The sequence below is a fragment of the Aulonocara sp. 'chitande type north' Nkhata Bay genome, linkage group LG14 (genome assembly GCF_057382095.1).
Source record: "Aulonocara sp. 'chitande type north' Nkhata Bay isolate Kocher_YH1m ecotype deep benthic linkage group LG14, A_spYH_male_GT1.1, whole genome shotgun sequence".
NCBI lineage: Eukaryota > Metazoa > Chordata > Actinopteri > Cichliformes > Cichlidae > Aulonocara > Aulonocara sp. 'chitande type north' Nkhata Bay.
In genome coordinates this window covers 13,543,484-13,565,036 of record NC_141357.1, presented here as the reverse complement: position 1 = coordinate 13,565,036, position 21,553 = coordinate 13,543,484, and the positions used below count along the sequence as shown (strand labels likewise).

At 41.4% G+C, this 21,553-nt stretch overlaps 1 protein-coding gene across 12 annotated transcripts in view; it reads left to right on the top strand.

The window, feature by feature from the left end:
• The first annotated feature begins 4,343 nt into the window (after positions 1-4,343).
• mecom (MDS1 and EVI1 complex locus) overlaps positions 4,344-21,553 on the top strand; it is a 126,271-nt gene continuing 109,061 nt past the window's right edge. For all 12 annotated transcript variants that reach the window (XM_086261079.1, XM_086261074.1, XM_086261072.1 and 9 more), the window contains exon 1: positions 4,344-5,196. In XM_086261079.1, coding sequence (XP_086117205.1) covers positions 5,160-5,196 — 37 coding nt within the window. In that variant the 5' untranslated portion in view covers positions 4,344-5,159. The remainder of the gene's footprint in view (positions 5,197-21,553) is intronic.

Genomic DNA, 21,553 nt, shown 5'->3' with positions numbered 1-21,553 from the left:
AGCTGGAACAGACTGAATTGGATAAGAAGAAGAGAATGGATGGATTACCATTAGTAGTGTAGCCATGAATTGTTTTTGTCAGACGTAACATAACAGTGTTATGTTCCATCTTGATTTGATATAGCTTAATTAAAACAAAAGAGCTCAAGTTTACAGCAAATACTAATCTCACGAGAGAACAAGAACAACGACAAGAGAAAAACAGAGGATCTTTTTTTTACCATCCTAAAAATAAAATGTGTATGTCTAAATAACACTATAGCTTGTTATGACTCATATTATAATTTCTCTGTCCCATTTTTCACTTTTAAGTGCCTTGCAGATTCTTCATCCTGGCTATGGAGAGGCCAATATTTGTGGCAAAAGATCAGAGAAAGATTCCTGATGGTCACTGGAATAAACCTCTCAATACATACATGTGGTATAGCTGTAAAGATTTCAAGTTTATTTTTATGTTGTCTGGTTCAAGTTCAGATGAACTGAGCTGTAAGCAGTCAGCTGCCCGCATTATTGGAGGTTATTGACTTTTTCTGTGGCCTAAGCATCCATTTGTGTGTTTCTTTAATTGCTCTGCAACCGGGAACCTGACAAGGATCCCACTGTCTGTTGTTACTGGAAACGGGAATAAATTAGCCTGATCGATTGTCCTATTGATTACATCTCGGATCTCTCTTTTGATGTGACTGGTGCAAGAGGACAGTCAGTTGCAAATTGATGGGATGAGTGTGTATCTTGTATCATGTGTGGCGTGGGAGGAGGGAATCAGACCTGCTCATCAACCAGTCCTCAGAGATTAATATGTCCACCGACAACACCAGCCCTATCAATAGTACTTTCACAAATTGTCTCCGGAGCGCATCGTAATCTGTATGCCCTGCTGGACTCTGAGGGCAGACGCAGTTAAAATGCACTTTACTTCAGTACCAGCCAGGCCAGCCCATTAATCTCTCACTTTTACCTTCTGCTTTTAAGTTTTTCTTCTTGTGGTCCAATGATAAATTTCACAGTTTGTGAGACTTGTTATCATGCAGTCCTCTATATTTCAGGGAAGAGGTCCATAGTCTATGTGCATCTACCTGGAAAGTACTGACAGGGCTGACGTTTGACTGCTGGATGGTTACACACTGACAGTCACTCATACTTTATTTTTTAGAATCTCAAACATTCCTGGATGACGTCCACTAGAGGGGGGTATAGTATAAAGAAAGACTTTCAACGAGTTCGGCCTTCCGTACACATCGACACAGCCTGAATTAATAATAAAAAATAATAAACGTGAGCATAAAAGGAATATCACATTTTCCTATTTGGGTTTTTTATTAATTGTACTACTCTAAAAAAAATCATCCAAGTTTAAAATTTGGAGTGTGACTAAGTCTTTTAAAATTATAATCAGTGTCAGCCTTGTTCCGTCGCTGAAAAACATGTTTCCAAAGAACGATATATATTCTTTTATCTCATTTTAATTATGATGTGCTATGTGCATATTTCTACTAAACAAACCAACTGATTTAAAAAACAAACAAACCAAAAAACAACTAACTACCTCTACCTTAAAAAAAAATACATCTGACGTTGTGTTATCTGATAATACAAAAATAAGTATAAGAAAACAGAGCAAAGAATTTCTTCCAGGAAAAAAATGTGATTAAATGGTAAAACCATTAAAAAAAACACTGCAATAAATAAAAGGACATCACTTGCATCTTGTAGGCAAGCTAGGATAAATGACTGTGCTGTGCGTTCATATTTACAAATAGAAATGTTGTCTATAATGTCTGTTTTTAAACCCTGCGAGGGACAGCAACGTTTACACTGTATTTAAGGAGTTGTCTTTTTTTTCAGCCTACACATTGTTTTTATTTTAACTGAGGGTATTGCCAAGTGTTTTCCCAGTGAAGATGGATTAATGTCTCCAGCGCAGTATTATTATACTGCCTTAGCGGTTCTTTGTGCTGCTGTTTACTGATTAAACCGATAATTCTCCACACAGGTGCAGCCACACAGGGGCAGCACGCACCGGACAAAATAGTAATTGCCTTTAAGAAAAAAAAATATATATATATACGTATAATAATAATAATAATAATAATAATAATAATAATAATAATAATAATAATAAAGTCAGTACAGTTATACAGGTCTACAGTAGGACACCAAATCTACCAAAATGTAGCCTATTGTTGAAAAAAAAAAGTTTTCCATTAACGATTATCTGTCTGTTTTTAATCATTCTAAACATATTTTGTATTTATATTATTATTCAATGAAACGAGAAATGTAGTTATTATTATTATTATTGTTATTATTATTATTATTATTATTATTATTATTATTATTATTAATAATAATAAATTAAAAGTGAAATAAAATGACACTTATACTGTGTGCCTTGATTTTAATGTCGAAGTTAACATCATCAAATAACGTAAATATCCACATTTTACATCCTTTATTTTGATCGCGCAGACTGGTTTGGTGGGACAACGTGGTGATAAATATCACTGTTGATCACTTGATTGATTAGGCTACGTTGCTTAAAGGTCATGCGGGCCCTGGTAATTTCCTTGCGCCGGAGGCTCCCTTTTCGCTTTTAGTCTCCACAGCCCCTTGTTCAGATCGTGTTATTTTTTAACCCCTCCACAGCTGAACCCGCCGTTGCATTACAGTAAACCTCCCAAACGCTTTCTGTTTCAGGCAAGTTTTCTTCGTTTTACACAATTTGAAATTTAACTTTTTTACATGCGGACTTAACGTTAAGTGCAGATGTGAGGCTGCCTTAGTGCTTGGAATTGGTGTCTGGAGCCCAATTAATGTCTAATAATTACAGCCCACGGGGCTCTCTTTGCACTACTATCGGGATCAGCGTGTCGTGATAAAATATGTAGTGGGGAAAATGCTCCGAAAGGGGAGAAGAAGACTGAAGAAGAGAAGAGTGAGTTATTGCGGTGAATGAAAACTGTTTCCATTTAGGATAATTGAGCGCCCTGCCTGAAGCTCTCTCTCTCTCTCTCCCTCTCAGTCGGTGTGCGGTGTGTTTTGTGCACGCCCGACGCGCCACCTTCACGGTGTATAGGCGCAACCCACTTAATAGCACCATTTATGTCATTATATAGTAAAGGCAGGGTGAGGTACAACCACAATAAAGTATCAGCATTAACCTCTCAACTCTGCCCTTTAAGTGAACACGGAGCTACATAAATAAAATCAAATAAAAATATAGAATATGTTAATAGAGGCGTGCACAGTGTGTCTGTTGGCGTTGCCAGTTGAGTATAACCGGTGTGTATTTTTACAGTGAGATTCGGTGTGTTTTTTTTTTTTTTTTTGCCCCATCAAAAGGGTCCGAAATCAAATCCTTCAGAAGATAAATGTGATCTGCAGAAGCTGAAAGTGTGTACAGAGGTTTTCATCCGCAGTATAATCGGCGTGGACGTATGAACACACTACATTGTCTAAATTTGACCAGTCTGTTATTTCATTCATTCATTCATCCATTCACTCTTTTCTTTTTCGCCAGAAGATATGATGTCACAAGTTCAGCCAGTTTCTGCGCACTTTGGAATCGATAGCTCAAATTAAAACAGCCATTAATGTGCTCATCTGCAAGAGGAGCCATATCTCCTGTGGGTCTAATTAATTGCCAATTACTTTAATTATAATAGGCTCCCACTGCACAGGGATAAACAAGATAAGATATCAGCTCTTGATGTGTGGGTCCGATTTTACTCATTTTATTTGTTGTTACCAAATAAAATGAATTATACCGAGGATCTGCTTTCCTGTGTGTGGTTGGTTTCTGCTGATGACTCTGTTTCAAAATGTTACTCTGTAATGCAATATATGAGATGAAGTGAGTATATTAAGTTGCTTTTTGCCTGGACGGCAATCATAAAAAAATGTGGCCCTTAAAATCCACAGGAGAAAAAGGGGACGTCTGTTCCACCTGCAGAGGTGGGGGGTGTGGAGAAAAGGCTTTTCTTTCTTGACAGAAACCCTCTCCTTCGCAGTTAAATCAAGTAAAAACATCCTTTTGGAACATTCAGCAATTACCACGAGATGAAATTCAACAGAAACTACTCAAAAGAGCATTAATACTAAGCTCTTAACGTATTAGTAATTGTCAGCGGAGTGACACAAAGAATTATAAAAAAGGAGGAAGAAGAAGGAGGAAAAGAAAACGTGGTCACTCTCATATTAAAGCTGTCAGTCGGGTGCCCAAGCGGGTGAGGGAGGGGGAACTTTTTAATTCATTTTCCAGTGCTCGGGATAATGTTCAAAAACACAATTAAAATATATAAAATCTTTAATGACCACACTCAGCACCGGCAATTCAAGTGAGCATTGATTAATGTGAGGTCATTTAAAGAGAAAAGGTGCGCTGTAAGGATTGAGAGTATTGAGAGTAAGGATCGTTATAATTAATGCCCTCGGCACTCCATAGATCCGGGGTGCTGACTGCACTGCAAAAAATAGCTATCCATCTTTTTTTAAAGAAAAAAAAAGCGTGCAGGGCTCAATCTGAAAAACCTTTTTTTAATGTCTTTAAAAAGTACATAAAATCTATTGCATGAGGCAGAGTAACTAAAGTGAACTTGTTGGGAAAGTTTTCAGTCTAATTTTGTAGTGAATCGCCGCTTTATTTTTTAATCCACCAATTTAGGTCTTTGTAAGGAGGGGTTTTGTTTTGTTTTGGGGTTGTTGTTTTTAATCAAAATACATAGGAGCGTAAGTCTCCCATCTAATGAATAGACTTCAATTTAAAAGTTTTGTAAAGTTTTGGGGTTTTAAAAAAAGAAGAAAGAAATAACACACGGCTAAATGTGAAACATCAACTCTTGACATTTTTTGCAGTGTGCCCCGCTTTCTCACTCTGTGGTCGTTTGAAAAACTGACACGAAATGAGATGTCCGCGATTCACTCGTCTTGACCAGATCAGGTTAATATCAAAGTGATAAATCGTCCCAAACTTTTTCTGGCACTTGCTGCCGGCAGATTTCTGGCTGTGCGCATGTGCGAAGGTGTCCAGACTGACAATGCTGGAGAGATAGCGCGTTTGGATTGAGAAACCCAGAGAAAAAGGACAGAGAAAAAACAAAAAGGAGGAAAAAAAGATTGACGAAAAAATCCAAACAAACCCACGCCGAGAGACTGGCACCATGAGGTCCAAAGGCAGGGCACGGAAACTGGCCACGAGTAGGTGCAACATCCCTTTCTTTTTTCTCTTGAAACATGCCATCTTATATACCTATAGACTGTCGCTGTTATCACTGCTTCTATTAATAGTTTCTGTTACGATTTCGTTTCCACGAGGAAACCCTCACTTTCACCCGCTTAAAAAGAAGAAAAAAGAGCAAACCGTGATGTTGTCGCGAAGAAAATAATTAAAGTCGAGCAGAAGTAGAGCGTAAACTTTACAGTTGAGGGTGCGATGGAGGAACTTTGTGCAAGGCGTCCGCTCCAGTATTGGAATTGCTCGTTGCATGTAGTGGGCGCTGTAGTGTAACGTGGTGTATTGCGAGTTAAAAAATCCCATGTCCAGTGCATCGGCAGTTGTGTTGCACTCGCTGCACGCTGCTGCTGTGGGCTGCGGGTCACTTCACTTTCCCGGGAGAAACTTGGAAAAACAAGTAAAGCGAAAGTGGAGCGAAACGAGGAGAAAACGGCGATTTAGAGACGCTAAAATGATTCGGGGAGTTTCCTTTCTTTCTTTCTTTCTTTCTTTCTTTCTTACTTTTTTTTTTAAGTCTTGTTAGTGTGTTTGAGTCTCGCAGTTCATTCCGGAGGTCTTATTAATATATAATTTGTAGCATTTGCTAAATTCTGTGCCACCTGTGAATAAAAGACATTGAGACGTGTATATTTTATATTACTTTCAACGCTACAGTGTTACACTTTACGGACTTTAAAGTTTAGATTCATCACTACAGGATGCAGGCTTCTTACTAATGCAAAATCCATTCAGGATAAAATGATAACTTGAAATATCCACTGATGTTTGATTAAATTAAATGCTACCGTCTTCGTTTATTTGCTTGCTTGAACCTAATTAACTTCATGGAATGAGATGATCATGCTACAATAATTTTCAAAATGTATCTATTTAAATCAAATGCGGTTCTGTGCTGCGTTCGCTCTCTTTTTAGTTGTGACGCTGTTTTTTTGTTTTGTTTTATGTCTAAATGTAAGATGCGTTTGTGCCTTCACCTTGAATTGTAATGCAAACTCTGGCAAGTCACATCCAAGAAGGCTACAGTGCAATGACCGAGGCCTGCAAGATTTCAGGTGTTTACAGAAATGTTCATATTGAGGAGGTTTACTGCGTTTAAAGATCTGCGCCTATGTCGTTGGAGTTCAGCCACTTGCACGGAATAAAACGGTGTAATTGTAATTTGTGAAACGCCCCGGGCAGCTGGTCATTAACGAGCAGGCTCCACAGAAGTTTTTTTTTTTTAAGACTGCACGTGGTCAGGTGAAACCGAGTTCTAATGTAATTATTTGTCCGCACAGAAATGCAGCATAATGCTGACAGTCTGATGAAGCTTAATTGACGTATTCTAAATATATAAACTGCTTCACTGACCTTCTGGAGCTTCAGAAAATCCTGTGACTCCTGTGAAGATGGTGCACAGGTTATGTAAACACACAGAACGTCATCGTGCACAGTACAAAAACAGACCTGTGAGTTTTTTGTTGTTATTATTTATGATTTTGTTTAGAAATGCAGAAAACGAGCAGCTGCGCGGAACAACTGCACCAACTTTCTTTGCACACAATTAAAGCTACAATGAAGTTAGAAGGTCAAATTCTTCGTGTGATTATTATTTTCGAGGTAATTTCTAACTGTTAAGTAAGAATGGGGAAATGTTTTGGCCCCCGGAGCAGCGGGCCCGCTCTGGCCAACAGCCAGGTCTGCACAGTGTCAACAGTGAATATTTAAATTCCCAGACCCCTCATAAGGGCTCTGCTGGTAAATGCGTTCAGTGTGTGCCTCCCTCCTTGCAAAACAGTCGTGCATTTCTTTTTTTTTATTTAAGTGCCTGTAATACAGGAGGTGATGGAGAGGTGGTAAACGTGAGAGTGATTGATGGAGGCTGACTGATTAGTCCGCACGTCCAGATGTAATGCGGTGCGCCACAAAAAAACTCCCCAACCACGCTAAGCCAAGGCGTGCAGGCCGCACCCCGCGGTGAAATGTTAGCCACAGAAAGATGGTGATCCAAACTAGCTCGGTGTAGGCCTAATTAAAGGTTCACTTAGCATTTTTGAGTCTCGATAAATACCGTTTCGTTATAATGCGTTCGGAGTGCATTACAGTAGCGATTAATCTACCAAGACCAGCCTAGAGTAACCATAGCACGCATCTGAATTCAAGCAAACTAGACAATTAAGTGAATAAAAATATTTGGAAGTTTAACAAGTGCCAGCAGAGCAATCAAATACAACGTGTCTCCCAAGGCAGGCACTATTTGGTATGCCTAATCATTTTCACTTTTACCACAATATTCCGTCAGTCATCACTCAGTCTCCAGAAATGTGGAGCCATAACGCATTTTAGATGGGTTATCGCCCTTTGTGTGTGTGTGTGTGTGTGTGTGTGTGTGTGTGTGTGTGTGTGTGTGTGTGTGTGTGTGTGGGAGGGAGGGGTCTCGCTGGGCCTCGCTGTCCGTCAGCGCCTCTCTTCTCGGTCTTGGGAGAAGTGCGTCGTCCTCCCCACATTGTGCAGTGGGCCATGCATCTCGCGTTTGTCTGGCGGAGCTCATTAAAACGGTTAATAGATTGGCCCATTTAAAAGGTGAGAGGGAGCGGGCTGGCGCGAGGAAAGTGAAATAGAGACCCCATTAAACGGCCCTTGTTGTCCCGGAGCGGCGCTCTTTGCCTGCGCTCCGCTTGGTGCCAAAGCTCTGTATACAAATGTCCCATATCGTCTTCAGTAATGGCCTGGGTCAAGAATCATTGGGGCCCTAGGCAGAAGTTACCCCCTTCTGTTGTCCTCCTTAGTTAACTGTTGCTTTGAACTTTTATTTCTGATGTAATAAATAACAGTAGAGCCAAATCCTCATATGGAAATCAGGGCCTACTATCACTTCAAACAAAGACAATATATATATATATATATATATATATATATATATATATATATATATATATATATATATATATATATATATATATATATATATATATATATATAAGCAGATTTTAAAGATAACTCATTGCATCTGTAACAAGGGAAAACAAGGATTGGCTCACATTGTTGGCAATGTAACATCTTTTAAAACACTTTTGTTGCAGGATGTATCTGAAGGCCTGCATGTATGATTCAGAAATGTCTGACACACTGCTGGTGTTTCTGAGTTTATGTAATGGCTTTAGATGAATGTTTGTGTGGCACATATGAGAAATGCTTGTTTGAATGAGTCTAAAATGTTTCTGTTAATACATTTAAGGCTACATTCTAATTTATGTGCAACCCTTACAAAAAAGAAAGAAAAAATCCTTGAACAACTACAATATCGTCAGAAAACTGCTGTCAAACCAAGTGTGAAATGTATCCCAGTCCCATAAGTCGAAACACACACTCGTATGTACACAAGCAGCTTGTTTGGGGTGTATTGGTGGAGTTTTGCGGTATTTGCATGTCTGTCTGTGTATTTGTTGGTAGAATATGGGCTGTGGGAGGCAGTTTGACTCTGACCAGGACCTTCTCATCTATCAACGTCCCCATCTGTCTTACATGTCTCCCCCCCCTACCCTTACGACGGGCAAAGCCCTCACCCGCCCACCCTCACCCCTCTTCAGAAAATGGCTTCTTTGGAAGGTCTCTGATGTTAATGAGTCGTCCAGGACTTAGTCTCGCAGCTGTAAACAGAGAGCTGACGAGGTTAGTGGTTTGTTTATACACTGTTGTCACCCACTTGAAGGATGGCCTCTGTCCCAAGCAAGTAGGGAGCTTCCAGGCCTCATCATGAGTCCCCTCTCAGGCCCTGACACAGTGGCCCTGCCCCAGGGGGTTTCACTCCCACTTCTCCAACTGTAGTCCCTGCTTTCTTACATCTCAGACCATCGTGAATAAAAGGAATTTCATAAAGCCGTGTTTGTACGCTGATGGTGGTGTGTGTGTGCATGTGTGTGTGTGTGTGTGGGTGCTGATGCAGCGACCCAGACAGGGCAGTGTGGGAACACCAAGGGATGGATGGAGGGAGGGGGTGTGCAGCACCATGTCAAGCCTGGGAACCACTGTGTGTTTACCACAGGGAAACTGTACCAGTGCAGAACAATGAGTGAGCCTTACCCCTTCTAAATAAAAAAACGCATTTCTGCTTTCTTCTTCCCCCTAAAGGTCATGGAGTTAGAGATAGGGAGTCCACACAAAAGCCTCCAGTCTGTCGTCAGTCTGGTCTGGCCCCGTACGGTGCCAAGACTGAGGTCATTATCAACAGAGCAGTCCCGAGCTAAGCATATTTTTATAGATTGTGTGTGTATGTGTTTGCTTGGGAGCGAGGTGAACATGTGCATGCGCTTATTTGGTCAGGGCTGCGTGCACGAGCGATTCTTTGGCGTGCGTGTATGCGCAAAACAAGAGGCAGCGCGCAGAGTGCACAGAGCGCAGTTGTCAAATGTGAGACGTGCTGCAGTTTCTCTCATCGCAAATTAGTCTGAGATAAATGGCATTTTGCTGCGCTGAAAAGTTTACCCAGACATCAAACTGATTTGTGTGTCGTTATGATGTCCGAAGAGATATAACGTCAACAGACTGCTGATGGTGCACTTCACCCAGGCTATTAATGAGGCGGTGTGAAATTAGCACGCCTCGGCATGCTTGGAGGAGAGATGTTTGTTAGCTAATTAAAGAAACTCAATCATTTTATATGCGCCAATCAATTACCTGGAGCAGGTGGTAGAAACAGAACCCGACACTATGTCCTTATGTCTCACATCAGCTAACTACCCTAACTCACTTTACTACATTGTTGAGTGCTTTTATGGCCAGGAAGGCTAAACATTTGATATGACTCTTTGGTAGCTGCCAGTATACATGTGTAGCACTTCGCTGGACTGTTATTAGTTTAAAGGCAGCTGCCCAATCATGTTACATATGTACCTTTTTTGAAGATGTCTGATTAATCATGTTTGACTTTATTCACTTTTCATCTTTAACCCAAACAGGATGTTGCGAGTATAGAACACAGAATTATCAATTTTATTCCAGTAGCCCATATTTTAATGACCCGTATGCTCATTTCGTACATCTCCAAACTTTGTCTTGAGACAGTGATACACTACTTTGTACTGACAGGTGTTCGTGGAATTGCTTATGGACATTGTATTTTAATGGCTGTGCTGCAAGGGTGATAGAGAGAATAGTGCTTACACACTGGAGGGAGCACATAGCTATAAACAGGAATTACCCAACAATCGTTTTGTGAATGTGTTGATAACAGTGTGTTCCAGCACTGCTCGGGGATCTCCCTGGGTGGAGCAGGCTGGCCCAATGGAAGGAACGAGCTCAAGAGTTGTTTCTGATTACCAGGGGACAAAACAGGGCATCGGGTCTTGTGCAGAGACAGGACAGGACAGGACGGACCCGATGTAGTCAGATGTGCGCATGCATGTGTTTGTGTGCTATGTGTATGTGATTCCTGTACACCTTTTATCTGTGCTACAATAAGCCCCCCACCCCCTTCCCACTCTGGACCCTGAGGCTCATTAAGGAGTGACCTCTCACCTTTTCAGGACGGGAGAGATGAGGGGAGGAGATGTGATCAAAGCCGGGCCCTTCCTGATGAAGTTTGGACTGCAACGCAGCCACCTCATTGGATCTGATAGCGGCTGCCTTGGCTGTGTTAAGTGTTGAAATAGTGATGTTAGAGTGGAAGACACGAAGACGAAAAGTCACGAAAAGTTCTGAATTCGCTATTAACTTGTAGCGACATACATTTAAATATGCAACACATTTATTTTTATTTTTTGGGGTACACAGCACCTTAATTTTATACACCAGAAATAAATTCAAACTGTAGGTATTGTTTACTTATTTATTTTTTTGTTTGCTTGTGTGTTCAGGTGAACTAGATTTTTTGGCCAAGTCTCTCACAGATGCTTGTTTTCTTAAACATTAAACACTTCTCAGGTTCTGTCGTTACTGATCTATGCTCCATCCGTGTTCATCTCATCTAGTGCCTTATCTCTGAAAAGGGAAGTCCATGTCCCTGTCCTCAGAGGTCCGTCTTGATGATTTCTCCAGTGTGCATGTGTGCGTCTGTATAAATTGTGCACTTCACGCGTGTGTACCGCTGCTGCTGGTCAGCCAGGGTCATAGCAGAGAAAAGAATGTGACTGTGGAAAAGAATGCTGTGCTGATTAGCGCTGCTTACCTGTAAGTGAACTGGACGTGCCGGCATGTGATGAGACCGAGGAAACAAGGGAACAATAGGACAGTAGAGATTCCTTTCCACGCCACATTCCAGCGATCCAGCAACCCGGGACCCCCGCTTGGAGCTTTGATGAACCCTCCTCGCAGCTTCCTGGGATTGTCGCTCCTCCACAAACACAAAAACACAAAGTGGCCGGTGAGTGGGGCCAGGGAAGAGAGAACACGGCCCTCCTCAGGATGTCCTGTTTTGATTAGCGTTAGCATCCTAAAAGCACCATAGAAATATTTTTCTAACACGGAGAAGAGCTTAGTGGTGACACATCCACTTCTTTCCACGCTGTGACCTCCGAGGTCACATACACTACAATGAGCCAGAAATCAAAGAGGTGTTCCTCACATGGTGATGTGACTGGGAAATCATGTGCGGAAAACAAGGCGATAAAGTGATGGGGAGAGCTTTCACGGTGCGTCAACAGGTGTCAAGAGTTTGTTAGGCCATGGCTTTTACAGTTTTCCAAGCAATAGCTTATAATGTCTGGAATTACTAAGTCAATAAAAGTTGTGTTTCAAGTTGAAAATAAATAAATGTCTAAGTGTGATTAAAGTCACAATTCACTGCCTCTCTAATCCATTTATAACTGCTACGGCATTTTATAAACTGTTAACTTAATATATTATTTACTCGTAATACTTTTAAGAAACACAGTTGTATGATACTAAAGTCATAAAAAATTTAATACCTAAATCAAAATGAGTAAGTGTGGTGTTTTCACATTACTGAAATTCCTAATTAACTTGCAGTACTTTTCTTTAAGCAAGTTCTGCAGTACTGTATTCTAAGCTGTATTCTCTTATGCACAACGTGCTCTTTCAGCAGCCTGTACTACATCTTTTTTGTCTCTTGTGGAATCAGAGAGCAGTGAAGCATTACAGCATGGTCTGTTGTTTTGCTGGTGCTTGAGGGCTTTAGTTTGACAGGAGGGCACCACTTTGTTCACCTCAGTGTCCACAGGCAACCCCTCGGGACCTCGAGGCATGGACGTCTCTGTCAGGGCTGTGGCAAGACTGGGGCGATGGGGGGCCCCTCTGCTCGCTGGGTCAGTGGGCAAGCTAATCGATTTTATCTCCGTTTCACACACCACGCCAAACCCCTACTGGCCTGATATTCACATGTTCACTGTTCAGAGGATTATGGGCCTTCCATCTCCCGTCTATCTTTTTTTCCTCTTTCACTTTCTCTTTTTTTCCCGTTCTTTGGTGTTTCTTATGTTTCCCATTTGTCTTTCTTCTACTATGTTTTGTCTACTGTCTACCATCATCTCTATTTCCCTCCCCCTTGTTCCAGCTTAGTTCTCTAAGTAGAGAGCATTTTACAGAGGACTTGCAAATTGTGTATCCTCCATTTTCTTGAACATTTTTGATGTGCCAAGGATTCCGTTTTAATCAAGCCCATTAACCTACACCAAAAATAAATACAGTGTAGTATGGCACACATATATTTTCAGGTTTTATTTCTAGTGCATGTCACTCATGAAATCCAAGAAACTCTTTCTTGACCTGTTGATTAAAATACTGTGAGATATCAAATTGTTTGTGAAATACTTTAAAAGGCTCTGAGTGCACCTTGAAAAACAGCGACCTAAGCAGTTGTGAAATCGAACAAGTGTGAAATCACTATACCTTCGTCTAGAGTTGGATTTCATGTTAAAACATGAAGAAACTAAGAAAGAGGGCACTTGGTCAGAGAAGCATAAAAGAACTCAACAGTAACTCACTAGTTATCTTTCTCACCATCACTCATTTTGTGAGGCCTACATGGTGAAATGACCTGAGTAGCAGGATCCACTCTGGAGTAAAACGTATGTATTTGCCACGTAACTCTGAAATGACAGAGTATAGGGAAGATGAGTCTCTGGTGTGATATACATAAAGTTAAATCCTCTCAGTAGAAGTTAAAACAATGTCTGTGCATCACCTTGCTACTGCAGTCACTGTAGTAAAGAATGGTATTCACCCATTCATACAAGCACTTTCCTTTATCTAATATTCACAAACATTAATTTTCCAAAGGATGTATCAGAGACCAACATGGGGTTAGTATCTTGTCCAAGGATATTTGGCATACAAACTGGAAGCAGCCAGTAACTGAACCGCCAACCTTCTGATCAGTAGATGACCCACGCTACTTCCTGAGCTACAGCCACCCCAACATTCCCTAGCAGCAGATATGGGTAGACTGGTCAGAATTAAGTTTAGGTTGTATGATAAATAAAAAACTGGCCTCAGAGTGACCTCAGGCTGGGAAAATGGTCCACTTTTCAGTGCACGATGCAATAATAGATTGATAAAAAGGAAGAAAGATGTTTTCACTGTGTCATTAGGTTTGTGATTGGTGAGGAAAAATCTAGTTTTGCATGTTTAAAATGTAATCTTCAATACAAAAAGTGTGCAAGAAGTGGGTCTGAAAACTTCCTGAATTTACTGCAGATTTTTCTTTCCATGCCCCTCTCCATGTTGGCACTTCCCTTGAGGGAGGCTGGTAGCCAGGAGGAGGAGCCCCTGTTTCCTTGGTCATTCCTCTGGATAAGAGTTGGAACAAGGGAATGAAAGCTTTGGGAATGGTCTGGAAACTTCCCATTCATCAGTGTAAGGAGATACTGCGCTGACAGTTAGCAGACGGCCAGCCAAGTACAACACGGGACAGCCGCGTGGGCCTGCAGTGTTCAGCTTAACAGACAAAGTGAGAGAGACCAGACCAAACACCCTACTCATCTCTGTTCAGGGAAATAACATATGTTAACATTTCGGGCGTTTATTCTGATTCTCTTGCTCGGAGTTACTCAAGTGTGAACAGTAGAGTAAGTGAATGATTACGGGTGCAATCATAACTAATTTAGTAATATAGAAGAACGCAGGGCAAGTATAGCGCAGCAGATAAATAATGATTACGTTTACATGGAGAAGAAAGAGGGATGTGGTTAGGTTGAGTTATTTTAAAAATGGACAAATTGTTTTACCTTTCAAGGTTCTCAAAGCATTTAGAGTTATGTACTTAGGTTCTTGTTTCTTTAGCTTCTCTTGCGTAATCTTTCACTTTATGTTTCCCAACACCCACTGCAGTGGGGCAGGATTAATGCGTGCCTTTGGGCTCGTACATGTATGAAAGACATGTTTTATATGTATTCATAAGCACATGCAGTACTGTGTTTGAAAATTTGACAAACCCTACCAGAAATCTGGACACGGCATATTTACAAATGCAGACATGTACCTGTGGACACGTACCTGATGTGGGACAGAGGATTGGCAGGACAGCACAGTTTGGGGCAATGCAGGTGTGAGTCTGTGTCTCTCTGCCCGGCCATTAATCGCTGCCATCTGACAGTTCAATCTACGAGAGGCCGAAAGGAGCAGCCGGCTGGTTACCAGTGCAGGTCATTACTGAGCACGGAGGCAGCGAATCGCATCAGCGATCAATGACAAAGGCTGTAGTAGGGGCCAGAGCAAAAAAGTGAAGGAGAAGCAGAGCGAGGTAGGGGTGAGGAAGATATCGGGTGAGAGAGGCAATGGAAATGTAAGGATGAAGGGAGGGGAGAGGAGAGATATTGCGGGATAGTAGTAGTTATGCTTCTGAAGGTCAGTTCTTGGTTGTGGAGTGGATGACAAACAGGCTGTCAAGTGCCAAGAAATGGATATATTCATCCAGTGCTGCACACAAACACGCACAAAAAAAGCTTCTTGCACGTGCATGCACATAAATGTGCACAGACACAGTCACTGCCATGCAATTTGATTGAGAATGCAGCAAGGGAATTTAGTGAGAGCCATTGTTTTATGAATTCCATATACAAGGTGTTGGCAGTCGGCGCCACCCTTTTAGTGGTCAGTCCGGGGTGCGGTGTAGTAAAAGTAATGGCTGGCTGCGAGTAAAAAAAAATCTGTTAATGAAATCACCACAACTCCTTCGGCCCTGCTCCACTACCAGCCACGTTACCATGAGAACAGCTGCCATGGCACGGTCCGTCCAGTGGCGTTTACTCAACCCCAAGATGTCAAACACAGTCTACAGCCCACCTCCACCCCCCACCCCATCCCACTACAGAAAGAATGCTATACGCTTTATGACATTTATCATACTCCATAACTCAGTTAATGTCATGTTCACATTCTCACCCATGTTTTCCTTCCAAAAAAAAAAAGGAAAAAAAGTTAAAGAAGGAATTAATTGACATTATGGGTGACAGTATTTGGCTAGCGCTCTGATAAAACAACAGGGAGATCTCTCTTTTTCTCCCCAGAGACCTAGAATAGCAGAACTGGCTGTTTATACTGCACTATCTCTCAGCAGATCGCTGGCTTTCTCAGTGATCCAAACACACACACACACACACACACACACACACACACACACACACTTACGCACACTGGCCATCCCAGCATGGACACCACTGAGTGATGATGAGTCATTATAGAGATGGTGCCCTTCGACCTCCTCGAGTCTTTATGGATCACTCTCTGGCAGAATCATATTCCCTAATGCCAAGTTCCTGTCCATCTGTCTGCTTGTCTGTCAGACATTCAGGCCCCTTAGTCTGTCTTTTTCGCTCTCTCTTCTCTGTGTTTCACACACCAATACATCCCAGACATCCCTGTCTCTGTTTATTTAAATAACAAGCAAGAAAAAATATATCTTTTTCCCATTACCAAATGTTTGAATCTGATCATTTTCATGCATTTTATAGTGCAAATAATGGACAGACACTGAAGTGTGGAGTTATTCTAAGATCACTTTTAGACCAACCTTTAGGAAACTTGGAAAACTTGTCTGTTATCCAAGGGTGTGGTAGTTTGAAACATTAGTTATATCTATTTCTCCTAGCATATTATGTTGAAATTGGCTTGCAGCATCTCTTTAGATGAATTCACACTAATCCAATACATCTCTTTGCATGCGACTGTGGTAATTCCTAACCGCGCAGAAGAGCAATTCAGCAAAGAAAAGCAAAGGAAAGAAGTCAGTTTGGATTTATACACATATTTTTTGTTCTCTTATTCGATGTTACTTTGTTAATCCAATACTATCGCTCTGCCAAGGGTATTCTGTGTAGATCGGGCCGCTAATGTTTGTTGTGGGTGCTCGGATTTGATCCTTCTCTTGACAAATGCAATTTGTTTGGCCTGATTTGATCAGTTGTAGCATATTTCCTCACAGGCGGGAGCATGTAAACCTCCCATACAAAAGGAGTTAAAATGTTTTTGCGCCTGCGAGAGGGGAAACTCTATTACAGGTGTTCTGGACCACAGAGCCCTGCTAGCTCTGATGAAATGCTCTTTGGGTGTTAATGCAATTCTGATTTCGCCTAGCCTGGAGACTAGCCACCTCGGGGGTTTTAAAACTGGCTCTGAAAAGCAAAAAACAAAGTTTAAGCTCTAGAGCATACAATTACAATGGTGGAAACTTTGAAGGACACTTCCCGATGAAACATAGTAATCTCTCTCGGGTCACCAGAGAATGATACTATATAATTTTGGTAATGTTTTTGTGGAATAAGCATTGCTGTATGTTTACACAGTGATGCAGCAAGCAGTGGTGAACAAAGCCAGTGAAGCAGGCATAAGCACGATGTTTTTGATTTAGGTCCGTCTTTCTGGTAAGAGTAATTTGTGTCGCTTTGCAAGAAGATTGAATGTCATTTAACATGTACCTGTACCCAGTCTAGCTAATGCCAAAACTCACCACTGACAAACTTTTCATCTCACAGCCTGCAGGAGAGTTGCTACTTTCACTAATAACTTCTATAAATTTAAAAATGTGAATGATAGCTTCCGTGTACAGCCGCCTTCACCAATCAGTCACTTTCACTCAATACATCATGTAGTTACATTTTACACGATGTGTGTGTGTGTGCATGTCTTGCTTATTAGTATTAGCTTCACTGTGTTCAAACAGTAGTACTGTAGCCACCGTCTCTTTGTTCGAATCACCTCCCCTACTTTCAGCATTCATTAGCTAATTGCTCACTACAGTTGTCCCCAGATTTATACACCACTGAAAATTCAATTGCCCTGCAAAACAAGTGACCCATTCCACCCCCTGGGGGATTCAGAGACATAGGGTGTATGCTAGCTGTCACGCAGCCAGCTAGCCCAGGGCCCCCACAGATCAAATACAGGTATGATTTATGTCCGCTGTCTCAGACTTCACACTGCATGTTCGCTTGCACTGGAAATGTTGGCCAAATCCAACAGCAGAAGTAATTTGTCTCCTTATGTGTGGGAGGTGAGGGTCAGAGGTCAGTGAAATGAAAATGACCAGACTGTATTTAATTGTTGTATCTATTTGTGGTTTGAGACAGGATGTCTGTCTGAATGTCTATCTGTCTGTTTGTCCATATGTCTCACTCCTGTCTTGGCGCCATGTTTTGTGTCTGCGGGTCAAGACCCCCTGACTGCAGTCAGCCATTATGGGCAATGATCTGATCCAGCAGGAGCATAGGGTTCACTAAGGAGATATCTTTGGACCAGATAGCATCATTATCACAACAAGCTCTGGCCCTTAAAATCTGCATTTATGTTCCTATGCAAAACGATTCCTTCAAACATACAACTAGACAATTGATTCGTGTTAGTCTAGAATTGTTATGTACTATTACCTGTGGCTCACTTTACATGTAAATGCTGTGAACGCAGCGAATGCGCTAATACTCCACTAATGTGATGCTTCGGTGCGTTTTTGGCTGCAGCTTGGAACATCTGACAAGGTTAAGCCAGTAAATAGTTGAGCGAAATGCTTCCTGTGCGTGATTACATTTATCATGTATAATTATGAAGTTCTGCTCTGTCTACACGCAGTGACCCTTGACCTTGAGTGCGACAATTGCAAGCTGGTTGCCAGACACCTAAATGCGCTGTCCAGGTTATACTGCTTCACAAATCCCAATTTCCTCTCCTGGATCAAATATCCTTGGCTATCTGTCTATCTGAGCCCATTGATTTGAAAAATCCCTCCTTTTTAACAGAAGACTTATTATTTGGACCTCCATTTTAAATGATGGAGGATTTTAAAAGGTGCTTTTTATTAAGATGTGTAGGGACCATTTGGGTACTTTGATTTATTTGACACAATTATAGAAAGACCATGATTCTTTGAGAAAGCCCATGTGTTACACATGATAGTAAAAGTTCAAGTAATGTTGAGCCACTTTTACTACAGTTTTGCACATCATTGTTAAAACATTGTTAAACTTATCTAGCTAGCTATAATTCTGTGTCTTAAAGCTATGGTTTCGGTGTTCAACTGCTTAAGGGTCTGTACGTCTTCAACAATATTTCTTAAGGTACCACTGCAGTAATTTACAATACAATAACTTGAACAGCCTCTCACTAAATCCACATATAATTCACAGAGCCCTGACTAAGCAGTGTCAGCAGTGTTGATTCTGTGTAAAACACCGCTAACCTCTTTCTCCGTGGCCCCTTTATTGCCCACAGACCGTACTTTTCTAATTATTTCAACTCTTCTTGAAATCTTAAACTTTCTTTCCTCCTCTGTTTTCTTCTCTTTACCTTCCCCTTGTCCTGTGCACTGCTCTGTCATTTGTTCTTCCTTTTCCTTTTCACTTGTACCCTTTTTGTGTTATAATTCCCACCTATTATTTCTGTCCCAAGCCCTCATTAGTCATGTCGCTGTCAGCCGCCAGCTGCAGACACACGTACACACAAACGCACACACACACACACACATACCTGCACGTATTGCTGCACATGCACAGGTATGGAAGTCATCAAGGCAAGGTCAAAGGTCTGCCTCATTACCCAGCTCCAGTGAAAACTTTTGGTGTGTTTTATGCTCTGGTATCAGAATGCAGGAGGAGGGAAATGAGGGCAGGAAAACAGGGGGGGACAATGGGTATAGAAAAGCAAGATAATGAAGAAGACTAATGCGATTTTAGGAGGAAATGAAACACAAGTAACAGAGGGTTAGGGGGTAGTGGAACATGACAAAGCTCTCCTTTAGAGTTTTGTATCAATGATCGCCACTTCATACCTATAAACTAAAAAAAAGAAAAAAAAGAAGGAAAGGCAACGAGTTTGGATGGTTGAATCGAGCTTTGAGGATGAGAGGTCCCATGGTACACTAAACTTAGACACGTCTGGCAGCATACATGACTGGTGTTTCCTGACATGAAACACAACATCTCAAAATAAAGTCATTAGGAGCAGTCCAACAGAAGCCCATTCATTCATTCATCCTCATTTACTCACACACACACATGTGGACGCACACCCTCTGTCTTTCTCTCTTTCAAACACACTCACATGCAGAGACTCTGACGTGGGGCTCTGAGCCTACATGGGACATGATACGTTGACGTGTGACAGAAAGCAAAGCGCGAGTGTGGATGTGTGCACGCTCGAGTTCAGCCTGGGAGGTCAGAGATGTGTGTGTGCCTGTGCACGTGTGTGTGTGTCTGCATGTGTCAGCTGCAAGCAGTCAGGGGGACACTGGTGATGCAGACTGACGGGGGGCATAAACACTCAGTAGTATGCTGAAGGGGCCCATTGTCTCAGTCCCTGCCATGCCAGTCTGTCCGTGTAATGTAATGATCTGTCTCTGTATGTTTGTTTAATTGGCCAATCTGTTTCTGTCTGTCTTCTGATTCGTCTATCATCTACTTGAAAGCATTTTTTCCCCTCTTTCACAGTTCCTTTTTTTAAACCACACATTTCTGGAATAAGACCTTCTCATTTCAGGTCTCTGGATTGATCTGGAATTTCTTGGATGTTTCTTGCATGCGTGTCCTGTAACACGTGTTTTTTCTGCCGCTCCCCATCAGATCAATTCACATTAGCCATTAGGATGCACAGCCACAGATCAGGTATCTCAGGGCAATTTATATTGAAAAATAACATTCATGTGAAGAAACACGCATGCATACACACAAACAATTGGAACTGTGGTCATAAATAATGTTACCATATGTGGTGCAGTGGCTGTTGCCACTGTTAAGTCCAGTCGTACAGAGCATGCAAGGGACTTATTAGTTGAGGGATTTCAGAGCTGTGGCTGAGCCCAGAAAGGAGGTAAAGGTGTGTGGAGGATATGAGATTTTTTGGGGGGTTGAGGTGCTTGGACTGTGATGAGGTGTGTGAGATTAATGGGAGTAAAGTTGTAAGAGAAGAGAGGAAAGTAGGGGATGAGGTGCTGTGGACATGCTGAGTGGCTGATGGGGATTTTTGTCTAGTGGTTGTGAAAAACCTGCATGCACACCCATGCTCGCTCACTGCTGATTAGAGGACAGCCATATTTCAAATTTACATATGGTCTGACCTGAATCTGAGAGTATGAGATCCTTAACCCAGTGCCCTGAAACACCACCCTTAAATGTTATTGTGCAATTTGAAACATGTGTGGATGTTGAATCCATAAGCTACTACTTATTTATTTATTTTCCTCTCCTGGTAAGATTTAATTGTCGAACAGAAATGCATGTGCTCATTCAGAGTGACAGGAAGTATACAAAATCTCACTTTGATGTTCAACAAACAACATCTTACACCTTTCTGGATGGTTACAATATTACCTCATCCGGCTCTGAATTTTTCAAGCTGTTGTTGAATCTGAATTTGCTGAGGAAACATTTTCAGAAATATTATTAGACTGCACGTATTCAGTAGTAACCTAGTAAATATGTAAAGTTTAAGTCCATACATCTTTTTTACAAAGTCTTGTTTATTTTTTCTCACAGTTATGAGTGCTGCCATGTTTAGATACAACGCTACACTGTAGGAAGAATCCAGTAATATGTAGCCCAGTGACTGATACTGAAGAGGTTTTATAAAACCTTGTTCTCCATAAGGAGATACAAACTCTCTCACACACACACACGGACACGGAAATGTCTACTTGGATGGCTTTCTCACTCTAGGCAGTGTCTGTTTATTGTAGATGAGGTGTGGATGTTTATACTCCTTGTATAGCAGTTTGGAGTGTGAGGTGATTCCACCAAGCTCCCGTGTGTATTATTTCTTCACTTTGACTCTGGACTGTTTCTTACTTGTTCTTCAGATGTACTTAATTTCATTGCAACGCATATATGTTTGCAAAAGCCTTACTTATAAATGGTATACATGACTGGATAAATATGTGATTTGCTAATAGCATCTCATGTTGTA